At 40.7% G+C, this 13559-nt stretch overlaps 1 protein-coding gene across 1 annotated transcript in view; it reads right to left on the minus strand.

Annotated features, from left to right (window-relative positions):
• Positions 1–13358, minus strand: part of Prkacb (protein kinase cAMP-activated catalytic subunit beta) — a 77138-nt gene extending 63780 nt beyond the window's left edge. The window contains exon 1 of the mRNA XM_057793061.1: positions 13087–13358. Within this exon, the coding sequence (XP_057649044.1) occupies positions 13087–13132 (46 nt within the window). The 5' untranslated portion in view covers positions 13133–13358. The remainder of the gene's footprint in view (positions 1–13086) is intronic.
• Positions 13359–13559: the final 201 nt, after the last annotated feature.

Raw genomic sequence — 13559 nt, forward strand, 5'->3', positions numbered from 1 at the left:
ACCATTGGGGCATCCATCTTCAGCCTTCAGGCCCATAGTATCCAGCAGACATTTTCATGAAGCAGGAAATTCCAAAGACAATTCAGTCACTTTCTGCTGTGTCCTGCAGAATGTCTTGCAGACTCTTTCATGAGTCAGGAACCCCAAAAGACCATCTCACCTTTTGGCAAGTTCAGCAGTCCTCTCTCTGAGGGTTCTCTGTGTCCAGTTTATGCAACAGTCCAGGCAAGTGCAGTTTCTTGCCCAAATGGCTATCAAACTCCATAAGGAGCCTCTTCAATGCCTATCTTCCTCTTGAAGTAGATTGGTGCTGCCAGGAGCAGACGTGTCTCATTGTCATGAAAAGCCCTAAGTTATTAAAATATTTTAAATGCCATGTTCTGTAGTCTTTGAAAGATAGGAAGAATGCCTATCTAATTGAAATATATCTCTATATATCTAGAAAATCTAACTAACATGACTACAAACTTGACTATTATTGATGATTATCCATTAACAACTTATATTTCCTATTTTACATTACATTTTTAAATGAACTACACAATCACAATACCTTAATCAAGATCAGAAATACATATACATATAACAAAATTGACCTTAAAATCTATACCAATGCAAATTATTCATATCTATATCATATCACCCTTTAAATGTAAAAGAATATTCATAAACAATATTTGGGAATATGGGCGCAGTTTTTTTCTCTCCAAACTGCTTCCTGCTGAATGGGGGTGCTGTATTCAGATCTTTCATGGTGTAACCTGTGTGTCAGGGTCATCTCAGTCGGCAGTTGAGTGAAGTAATTTTCTGAAGGTGTTCACAGCAACCTTTCAGGAGGGCGTGGTCTATCATACCATATTGGGATAGACGCAATCCACAGAGTGTCAATGGCTGGGGCAGATTGACAGTGTGGCCAGGATTTTTCCCTATTGCTTTAACTGGAGTTTAGCAACCCATTTTCTTTGGATGAATATCTTGCTCAACTTAGATATAGTGGGGAAGGCCTTGGTCTTGCTTTAAAACAATGTGGTAGACTTTGTTGCCCCCCCCCCCATGGAAAGCCTTACCCTCTCTGAGGAGTGGATGGGGGGGAATTGGAGGGAGCAGGAGAAGGGGAGGGAGTGGAAACTGAAATTGGTATGCAAAATGAGAAAAGATAGTTTTTTAAAATAAATAAATAAAAGTTAATTATAAGAAGTTTGCAGATCATATCAAAGTATTAAGCAGGGGAATTCCAAACAGAATGCACACTTGGTTACATAGTCAATTTAAGAAAAGTAATATGAACATGTTAGAAAAAAATCTTTATTTTTTTGATAACAGACACAGATGACTAACAATGATAAAGACACACAAACTTCAATAGTCAGTAGGAGAACGACAAAGATAAAGGATTAATAAACACCATAGTTCAAAATTAATTTAAAACTAGTTATTACCAAGAAAGCCTGACATGCTCTGAAATCTTGACGCTCACATAAGAAAGAAGCTTACTAAGGAGCAGAGAACAGTGTTGTTTCTTCAGCTGCTAACATGCATATGGGGACTACAGGGTGGAAATGCGAATGGCAGACCTCACAACTCTATCACAGAGTTAGCTATAGAGTAAGATGGAGATTCTAAGAATTATATTACTTCATGCACTGCTATGGGAAAACAAAGTCTAGCGACTATGACATGCTTTTTAGAGTCATTCACTGAGAACTCTCTAGACTTTGATATAACTTTTTCTATTGCCCTTGAACATATATACAAAGAAAAAAACATTAAACAAAAAATACTAAAGAACTCCCCAAGCCCCTTTACATACAGAATCTACCTCTGACTCATTCTGTGGCTTGGTCATTACAAGTTCTTACATCATCATTTATTATCTTTCACGATGTAAAACTATTATAGACATCCGATGCTGAAGTATTTCTTGCAGGGCTTTATTACCACTTCATTTATTTTCTTCCTAGCTGGGGATGCTGATTCGGTATCTGTGCATACAACAGTAACAAGTCTGTCACGGCTTTCTGGCTGACCATACCAATAAAACCCTGAGGTTTATAAAGCAGTCTAATACCAAACACCTAATGTTTAAAAACTTATGCATGTTAGAGTCACTGGAATATAGCACCAAGTTCACTTATCCACTGAAAACAATGTTTTCTGCCCTGTAATTCTGGGCTCTGACATTTTATAAAGCTGAGTCCTCAGAAGAGATGGCATCTTTCAAAGAGACATAATAAATTCTTTGACACAAAGGTGGGAGTGCTACCTAGGGGTTCTGGATGCCCCACTTCACTGAAATAGTGGGCAGGGGAGTTCCTATTTGGGGTGACTCAGCAGTGAGGCACTGTTGGTGTCTCCTGCAGGAGATGTGGCACATGCTGTTGACCCAGGCAACCTTGAGTAGCATTGCTAATTTCCGTAAGGATAGATGAATTCAGCAATCCAACAGGAACAACCCCTGATTTACCAAGGTTCAAATTATAAGGGTATAAAAGCAGCACACTCAGTAGAAACTGAAATTTTATGTCTTAGTTTTCACTGTTTCCCAGGCTGGCAATATACACTGAGATATGTTCTTAAGATGCTGGGCAAAGGCAGAGAGGTGCAGCTCCCAACCGACCACATGACAGGCCTACACACCTGGTGCCCACCACATGCTTACTTAAAATGGTTTCTGCTTAAGATGGGCTTATCAGGAAGCACTACCAGACTCTCAATGATTTAAAAGTACCTGTCTGAACTACTACCATGGCGAAGCACCTTCTATCTTTATACACTGTTGAAGGGAACATGGGATCAATGATAAAGTTATAAACACAACAGCAATTCTCAAACAAGATGACTATATATTAGCTACCCATAAGTAGGCCCTTCTCAGTTGTATGTGTCTGTACATATGTGTTTGTTTCTATAAACACCAATTTCCTTTTCTTCTTCCCTCAGTAATTTTACATAAGGTATGATTATGGAAGTTTTAACTTTACAATCCAGAACCAGAACTGCAAGAACTCACGGTGAGCACCATGAGGAAATGACATAAGCAAACATCTAGAGACTGACAGAGGGACTGGTGGTATCTGAGGTGTCTCTATTTGGTTCAAAGTTGTATTTTCATTTATATGAACAAGGGTAGCATATCTGAGGTGGAGCATACAGTGAATGCCCTTGCTGGGGACCAGCGGCAGAAAGATGTAAGTCGGTAAGGAATAGACCACGCTGGAAGCCACAGAGGGGCTCACCCCACACCTTTCTCTTCTCCTCTGATGGCAGAAAGGGGAAAGCTAGGAAGTCCATTTCCTGGACTCTCTATTGCTGAAGTTTGAGATACAACTTAAGCCACCTACTATGAGCACTTCTATACAGTCTAGAGCACTTCTGTTAGCAGGCAGCAGTGTGTGAGGTACTTTAGCTCTGCTTTCTGAGTACCAGAAAAGGTCACTTTAGTATTTTAAAACAAAGATGACAGAGGCAGAGACAAAGACACACATAAGTATAATTACAGTATTTGAGATCCTGGGTATTGTGATACCTAAAGTCAATCTTACTACTTCTGCTCTCAGGTTACTGAAAATTATTTATTTCTGCTTTTTTTTTTTTTTTTTTTTTAGACAAGACCTTATTATGTAACTTAAATTGGCCTTGAACTCGTGGTTCACCTCCTACCTCCTTAATGATAGGACTACAGGTGCTTCCCAGCACAGTCTGTTCCAGTCACTTGAACTTGGCTTCTGCATCTCGAAATGAAAACAACAAAAACCCTGAGTCTAAACCCAAGAATAATTTAGATGATTCTATTTTATATGTATTAACTGTTTGCTATTGATAAGCCTATTTTTAAGTTACGGGGGGAAAAGTCTACCTCACTTTCTTCAATCAAAGAAATGTGCATTATGGATGGTTTTTGAGATCACTCATGAACAAAGACAGCCAACAGATCATGCTGTGAGTGAGAAAGAACAGAGAGAGGCAAGCCTTTCAGAAATGGCCACAGAACAGTCAGACTCAAGACCACCGACATTACACCCTGCTGATGAAACATAATGATCCCTAAGATCTATGTCCAGCGGAGTCCCAGATTCTTTGGCTGTAGTCACTGCCAGTATCTTCTGCAGTCAGTGACCTTGACAGACATTCCTGCTGCTCTGGAAACACACTTTAGGGACCAATGTATGTTATTACAAGGCTTCATCCTCAGTGTGCAAACAATTCATAGCAAGGAATAACCATAATAATGATAGAATTCTAATTATATGTAGAATTAAAATACATGTAAAACTACAGCTAAGATTAAAGAAATGGTGACCAATAGTGTGACATTGCTGTTAGTACTCACTGGAATTTATAAAGTAATACGCTTACAGGACAGTGTAGAAAGTCATGGACAAACACAACATCTAGAGAAACAGAGAAGAGCAAAACTTAGAACCAACACGTGAACACAGTGCTGACCAGGAAGCTCGGAACAAAGCGAGAGAATGAGATGTATGGCAAAACCCACAGGAAACAAGTGGCAAGCATAAAACCAGTCTATAAAGAAACTACATCAGAAATAAAAGTTGTCAGAGTTGATTAGTAAAACCTCAATTATTCTAGTGAAGTCCTTCCATATAAGCATTGAAAAGTTTAAAGATTATTAAGAAAGTATGTCATACATATGATAGTAAGAAATAATGAATAAAAAAAACTAATGCCTGACAAACTAAAGAAGGGAGTTTTATAAAGATATAAAGTAACTATAAAAGAAAAAATACTAAAATTAGCATCTTGAAATACAGAATTTATGTATTTAAAATGAAATCTGGCTGACTGGAAAAAACACACAGATCCATTGAGATGCTTTAAATACTCAGCTATAACTAACAGATTAAAAGATAATCAATAAAAATAAGCAATACTGACCCACATAGTGACCACTTTTCTCTAAAACTGTGTGATGTTTGAGGATTGGGAGAACATTGTAAGCAGCAAGTACAGCAAATATACTGTCATAGGTTGTATTTCTGACCTGCATGATATGCCATGCCTTTCCTGTCATGATGGACTCCATCCATCTGGACCTTAGGAACAGCTGCTAGATTCACCCATGCACTGCCCGAGGAGTTTAATGAAGTATGAAGCAGTGAGTGTCAGCTACTACTCCATAATGTGATCTCCCCTGACAGAAGCACAAATGCCCAGTTTAACATGGGTCAGGTTAATACCCACGAAGACAGAAATATGCAGACAGAGCACAGTGATGTGTGCAATCTCAGAGGTTTACATCTATGAAACAGAACTTCCTTTAAGTTTAATAACGTATAGAAGAAGCAAGTGACCACTCCCAGTCAGAGGGTGCAGATGGAGGCTTGATTGTTAGGGAAGGCTGCTTGTCCTTTCCCGGCTGCCCAGAGCACAAAATAATCACTCAGAAACTATATCATTTGCAATACTGTTTGGCCAATAGCTTAAGCGTATTGCTAGCTAGCTCTTTCATCCTAAACTAACACATCTCCATTAATCTGTGTATTGCCACATGGCTGTGGCTTACCAGGTAAAGTTCCCTCCTGGCATCAGTCTCCTGTGGCAGCTACATGTCTTCTCCTTGACTCTACCTTCTTTCTCCCAGCATTCAGCTTAGTTTTCCTGCCTAGCTCCATTCTGCTAAGCCAATGGCCAAAATAGCTTTATTCATTAACCAATAAAAGCAACACATATACAGAAGGACGTCCCATATCACTTGATGTCTCAGAGTGGATTTGTGACAGTGCTTTAAGAACCCATGTGAAAAACTTACGTCAATGGCTTCCGTACTATTTATGTTAAAATGAAGACAGGATGCAGACTATTGTGGCATGAACTGAAAACCACAAGTCTCAGTGTAAATAAGCTTCTAGAATGGTTATTGGAGGTCAGCATAGACATTCATCATAATCACTCTACCTACAGCCCAGGTAGCTGGATTCTGGGTCATTATCATGAAGATGGTAATTTTAGTCATAAAGGGGTATGGGACTCAATAAGTGATTTTAATGAAGCCCAAACTACTGAGAAGCTTTTTAAAGTCATAAAGTGCAAAATGTTGAGTATGTAGGCATTTCCAGTAAGTAAAAAGGATTCAACTAGGTATGGTCATACAATGAATAAGTGACTTATAAACAATGAGTGACATCTTCCTAATCAACAAAACTAACAGGTCCAGGTCTCCTAGGACTCAGCTGCCTTCCCCCCGAGACCCCTTGCTTGCTGATGCTCTGTGCCTCCCCTGTCTCCACAGCAGCCTTCTGCAGGCTGTTTCCACCAAAGAAAAGGAATTAGACGGTCATCTAGTATCCAGAAGCTCCTCTTTCAATGCCTTTCCTGAGCAGGTAAGGGCAATGACCTGCTTCCTGCTGGCACTGTTGGAAGCTAAATTGGTATTCAGGGAGCTCAATTACCAGCAAAGTCAGTCCCTATAGAAAAAGTTAATACCTGGACTAACACACGCTTTCAAATGTGTGGCTTACATAGAGTCTCCTGCTGCTATATGGTCACCTACTAAAAAGGAATGGCAATCAAACTTTACAAAGTGAGACCATAAAATAGTCAAATATCAAACAGTTTCTTAATTTTTGAGGTTGAAATCTACATGGAAAAGACAGGTTTGCCATAAACTTTCAGACTGAAATTCAACAATTGCCTTAAAAGAAACGAAAGTTTCAGAAGTCACCGAAGAGTCAGCATGTGAATCTCAACATGACCATAGGTGTGACACTCATCTCGTGCTGCCGCGAGCCTGGCAGAAGGCGCTGAGGCAGAGCTAATTTCAGCCAAGCTAGTGCAGTGACTCAACTGGTGGTTTTCTGTCTTTAAAAGAACCCCAAATCTAACTCAAAAAAAAAAAATGACCTAGACATAGAGCAGTAAATCTAACTGACAACATGATGCCCAAGTCTTTCATCATACCAGCTACAGAAAAGCAACTCACTGCCTGCACCCCATACACTAAAGGATGCTAAAGCTAAAGGACCATACCAAGGCCGACGATTTATTTTCAGAACCCACATTTTATCACATCACTCTCCTGGACTTCAGAGTCTCTAGCAACTGTTTCTAGGGTCAAATTCTGAGTCTTCCCATGAGGTGGCCTCTGTCCTTTCTTTGGTTCTTTCATTATACAATCTCTCACCAACCCCACGCTCCACCATTTAGTTATAGCAGACAATTTACGTCCTAATCTTGACATTACGCTGTTCTTCTTTGGTTTTCTTCTATAATCCCTCTCATGGATGTTTCCCATTTCAGCATCCCACTATGGGACCATATCTTTGAAAGGTTTTTTGTTTTTTTTTTTTAAATCTCATCTACCTCACCCCTTGGCTCTCCTATTAACCGTTTATGAAATAATTTTTTGTTGTTGCTTTATATATTTCCTTTAGAATATATAACCAGTCCTCATTCTTACAGTCTCACATATACTCTAACACACACTGGCTCATCTCTGCGTGCTAAATAAACGAGCGGAGGGACAAGGAAAGACACTCTATACAGTTCTTATGATGTAAGTCAGGCTAGCCTTTAACTTATGATTCTCCTGCCCTAGCCTGTCTATTATGGCATGACAAGTGTGTGCCACCACCTCACTTACTCTTGGAGGAGTGTGCATGAGCGTGATATGTGAGTATGGCTATATATAGAGCCATCAAAGGAAAACCTCAACTGTTAGTTTTCGACGTCTGCCTTGTTGGAATAGGGTCTCTGTCGTTTGCAGCAGAGTGCAGCAGACTAGCTAAACTAGACTTCCGGAGATTTTCCTGTCTTGGCCTCCCCTCTCACCATAGAGCACTGAGATTACACACACGCACTACTGTGCCAGCTTCCCATGAGTTCTGGCGATGTGAGCTCAGTTCCTCATGCTTGCCCACTGGGCCAACTCTCCAAATCTAGCATGTTTTTAAAGAAAGATTAAATGCAGTAAATAATACAGTACTGATGTACATATATTTATCTTCCATAAGTTCTGTATTTTTCTATTTAAAATAAGCTTTCACTAAAAATTTATGATATATTTACCTGAGAAAATTTGGCCACAAATCTATACTAGCATAGAGTAGTATTTACCTATGTTCTTAATCTTGTAAATTATGTAATGATTGCTTTATTTTGTTAATTCAATTTTAAGTATCAAAATTAACTGTGATAAACTTGTAACCTGTGAGGACTTAACAGCTGCTCTGGCTTACCTAGACTCTTCCCAGGGCTGCCTCTGCCCCTCAGCATGGCTGACTTTTCTAAGCTGGCTTTCATGCTTCTCAATCATCCTGCTGCCAGCAATGGAAACAACAATCTGTCTGTGTCCTGTGTAGAGGAGCCTGAGCAGAAGAGGAAGAGAAATCATCCCCAAGCAGGAGGCTGTTTTAAAGAGTAATCTGTGCAAAAATAAAAACTGAGAGCTAAATGAGATCATGTGACTATCAATGAAAACTGAGTTCAGTAGTTTGACTTTTTCTTTAAGTCCAGGGAAGACTATTCCAGCACCTCTGCCAATATGGACAAATAATCTACTTCTAATTACCCTTTAAAAGCTAGTCTGATAAAGAACAAGTTCTAAGATGTAAGCAAGATGCAAGAGAACACTAAATTCATTTCTTCTCAACATCTGATCCTAAAAAATTTCAACCAAACTATACTTTCTTATATTTATGACTAAGTCTCAACAAAAGGAACTTAAGGTAACTTCATGAGCATATACAAACTACTAAACCATAATTTGTTCACCAACTTTGTAAATTGTTACTTAGAAGAAATGTTGATGCTTTTGAGAAAACATAAACCTAGAATTTTGTTTCTGTAAATACACTCAGGATTACCAAATTATCAAAATTATAGGAAGAAGGGATAGCATTTTTATTATATGTAAAGATAGCCCTGTCAAAACATGGCTGTCAATATACCAAACACCAACCAGACAGGCCCAAGGTAAAATCTCAGTTCTTCAGTGGCAGCAGTTGCATTTCAAGTTCTCGGTAGCTACACCTGGGTAGAAACCGCTTCACTGAAGAGTCTAAGTGGAGAGCCTGTCTAGCATCATAGCAGCTGGGTTATATAAACTATTGGAAATCACAGAAGGTGCAAAACTCTAAACACATTAATAATAGCAATGCAAGTTTAAATGACTTTTTGGCTTGCTACCTAACAGAAGACAAAGTACACATTTAGAAATGAGTAGTAGAAAAAAATACAGCAATGAAATATCTACAGGTATAAAGTTATATATGGTTAACTTGGCATTTTTACCACATTGAAAATGAAATACCTGCAAGGTAATTTAGCCCTTCATTTTACAGATGATGATATGAATCCAGAGATTGGGACAGGAAAGATAATCTTTCTTATTTTAGACAGGTAGAAGATCCAAATAAATCATTATTGAAAGCAACCACAATGAGATATAATTGATAAACTGAAGCAAAGTGTGACCTATTCTGTGGGTCCTGAATTTGATTTTGCACTGGATACTCAGAAAGCTCAGCATAAGCCCTTGAGATCAGAGGTTCTGACATCAGCTTGCCTAAGTTCAAATGTCATTCTTGATGAGCTACTATGCAACCTTAAACAAGTTACTCATCACTTCTTTACCCAGTTTTGAAAATGAGGCACTATTAGAACCCATCACCGGATTTGAAAGAATATGTACGGAAGTGCAAACCACCTAGAGAAGCAGGCACACACTAGTTCTCAAAAACAGTAACAAGTTTGCATCTGTTGAACCTGTTCTGCTAATAGCTTTCTTTGATCAATTTCTTTTCTTTTTTTTTTTTGGTTTTTCGAGACAGGGTTTCTCTGTGGTTTTGTTTTGGAGCCTGTCCTGGAACTAGCTCTTGTAGACCAGGCTGGTCTCGAACTCACAGAGATCTGCCTGCCTCTGCCTCCCGAGTGCTGGGATTAAAGGCGTGCGCCACCACCGCCCGGCTCTTTGATCAATTTCTATCGTCTCTCAGGGTCTTTTTTCTCTTCCTCTTTCTTTTGAGGCAAGGTCTCACAATGCCACTATTGCTCACCTAAACTTGCCATGCAGAGTAGGCTGTCCTTGAACCCAGAGACCAACCTGCCTCTGCCTCCCCAATGCTGAGATTGAAGGTGTGCACCACCTTCAGGGGCATTTCCCAAAAGATTATATAACCATTAGGCTACAGGGTGGCTTTCCTATGTCTAATCATGAAAACAAACATCCAAATTTCAAACAACAGCTTCATCCACAGACCTGAATGACAGTGTGCAATACACAGATCCATAGGCAGCCTGTGGCTGTAATATATTTTTAAAAGATTAAAGGGATTCTATTACTAGTAAGGCTATGTGAGTAACATATTTAATTCAAATTAAAACAAGTCTTAAATTATGAGGATTGAAAACATCTCTGAGACTCTTGGCCTTCTGTTTCTAAAAGTTCACAGTTCTGTGTATTAACTGATGTTTAAGAAAGTACACTCAAATTTTGAAGGGCATTTATTTCGAGAATAACTTTAAAAACACATAGAAAAAATATATAATAGCAAAAGTTGTTCTTTGAAGCATCCCAATTCTCTGAGGAACTCGAATTAATTTATCACTAGAAGCTGTGGAGATCAGAATGGAGTCCTTTAATTTTAGGAGTAAAGGGGGAAGGTTTTAATGAGGACAACACAAGCCTGGAATAGTCAAACTTAACAATAAACAAACAAATAAACAAACAAAAAGTCAACAAAACAAAACATCAAAAAAAAATCCTTTCTCATCTGTCTTTATGCTCAACTTCATTCTTCAGGAGTATTTTTAGAACTAAGCTCTAGAATTACCTGTCTGTGGGAGGCTTATTCCTCATCAAACCGCAAAATCTTACCTTCATATCTTTAATTAGCTTTTCAAATCAAATACTTCCCTACTGATAATTTTCTGAGTTCTAATTTTACTTTCAGAATGTTAGCACTTACATTTTACCTTTCAGCTGACACAAGATAGTAAAATGTTAATATTTTGTCCAAAGGGTTTAAAACTAAACCCAAAACACTTGGTAAATAATCTGGAAGCTGGACTGTCTAGTGATGCAGGATGCAGTCAGAGCATCCTGCTCTTTACTGTTGTTAATAGCATGACCTCAAACCCAACTTCCTCAGAGGTCTGGCACTTGAGTCTTGAGATGGGATAAATGCATTGATTCAACTCTTAAGATCATGCATATTTCTAAAAGTTTATTCTGCTTATCAAGAGAAATTTAAATAATTATATTCAAATTTTGAGCCACAAATCTCTAGAGTAATTCATTTGAAAACTACACAAAATAGTTAGGTCCCCAATGATAAGACATGGTCAATCATTAAGCTTTTAAAACATAATGTGAAGTCTTTGCTACAGAAGACTATCAACACATGCCAGTTAACGTTGCTCCAAACAAAACCACTAAAGCTGATTCACAAATGTCTCTTACGGTTTTCTGATGAAATAACATTTGCTATCTTCCTTCTTGACACTTCACAACTTTTTTTTCAAACTATTATAATGATTTTCAGTTTCTATAAATAAACTTACACAAGATTTTGTCATAGCTACCAGTTTAAATTAACACTATCTAGGGGGAAATTGGTCTGGAATCTTCGTAGCAGAAACGTATAGAGTACAGGAGCATGAACTACTATTAAAAATACAAGAACCGTAGAAGCACCTGCTAAGAAAATCGCTGGGCTGATTCAATGATCAAGCACATTTTCATAACACAACAAGAGGTAGGGAGACAGCAATATCAAGTGGGCACAGAATTTGTCATTCTTCATCCTTCGTGAATCAGCACGACTAGTCACTACATGTGTACAATTAATAAAAGAATATGGAAGTCCTGCTTCTACATTTGTTTGTCAACATCTCCTTGTCAGAAGCTCACTAACAGTCTGTACACTGTTCATGTAACTTTCCGGATCGAACGTTATTGATGGAACATAAAATAAATTCTGACTTTGCTGTTTACACTACACAATAGCTAGACCCCCTTCAGTCAATTCAATTCTGCTTTATTTATACAGAAGAAAAGCTGCCTGGTAGCTTATTATAAGGTTAGCTTGACTCCTCTGTTATAGACACAGGCACAATGGGAGATGCTATTTACATAAACATGAACTAATTGTCAGCCTTACATCAAGCACTGGGATGTCATTTACTTATGGCAATGTAACGAACAGCAAGTGCCTTCAATTATTCCGAATCATAAAATCTAGTGTGTGTAACCCTACAATGGCACACAATTTTTACTTCACAACTTGTTACACTGTGCGTGTACATGCGTGTGCTTATATATAAAACCATGCTGCCAAACGGAAATTCGATTTCCACGACCCTTTTGTCTTGAGATTTGGTGTAAAGAACCGAATGCGTTGCACTTTCAGGAGAAATCAACCCACCATGTCTGAAGAACTTCAACTCTAGAAGACCTTTAAGTTCTACAGGCACCCTGAAACACTTTTGATGTTTAGAGCGAAAGCAAGCCTGTTTCACTTTCTCCCTGCCTCGAATGGATAAAGTTGCTGCTTGTGTTTATGTTGGCCATTTCCAATCTACGGGATGAAAGAAAGATCCTGGAACACGGGGGCTTAATGTCACCTTTGGAGACCCCCACACGGGCACTCACCTCGTGATAAGATTGGGATGGATTCAGGAGTTGGAGGAGAAAGAGTCAACTCAACCCGAAAGCACTACCTGTAGCTCCCTAAAAGAGGGTCAGGGTGTTGGGGACGCTGGGAGAAGGGAGAAGAGCGAAAGAGTGAAGGGTGCGATCACAAAAGGGACTTCTTTTCAAGGACCATATTTGGGGAAGCGTTCCAGACTGTGGCAGTCCTCCTTGCTCTAGTAAGAAAGAGAATCACAGGGACCGCTCAGCCCGCCCTCCCTCTCTCCGATGAGTCCCGGCGCTTGGCCCTCACCCCTCAGGCCTGAGTGGGGGAGGGGACAGAGAAGAAGGCGGCCAATCTCCGGGGCTCCTGCAACTGCTAGGGGCGCCGCTGCAAGGCCTGGCCGGTGCCTCGCGGCCTTGGGGGACTCTGGCCCGGGGCGCTGCACCCCGGCCCACCCGGCGGGAACCCAGCCCGGATCTTAGACTCGACTCACCGCTCTCCACCTCGCTGCCTTTCTTGGCGATCGCAGTGTTCCCCATGACCCGGGAGACCGCGAGCAGGGGTGACGGAGGGGAGGGGACCGGGGCCGTCCCGCCGCCCCGCAGTCTGCAGCAACTCCCGCTTTTGCTCAGCTCCCGCAGACCCCGGAGCGCGGCGTCAGGGCGCGCGGAGCAGCCGGGTGTCGGGGAGAGATGCGGCGAGCTCTCCGGCAGCGACAGGGACTGTGGCGCTGGCGGCGGCGCGCGGACACTCCCCCTTCCCGAGCCCGCCCTCCAGGCGCGCCCCCGGCACCGCGCGCCCCCGGCAGCCGCACACCCGGAGCGCGACCTCGGGCCCGGAGCTTCTTCGCGAGCGGGCGGGCGCACCGGAAGTGATGTCGGCGCAAGCCCCCCCGGCGGGCGGGAACTCTTCTGTGCCGGGCTGGAGCAGTGACCGGTTGCTCGACTCGCGCTCGGAGGCCAATCC

This window comes from Chionomys nivalis, chromosome 18, assembly GCF_950005125.1.
Source record: "Chionomys nivalis chromosome 18, mChiNiv1.1, whole genome shotgun sequence".
Classification (NCBI taxonomy): Eukaryota; Metazoa; Chordata; class Mammalia; order Rodentia; family Cricetidae; genus Chionomys; species Chionomys nivalis.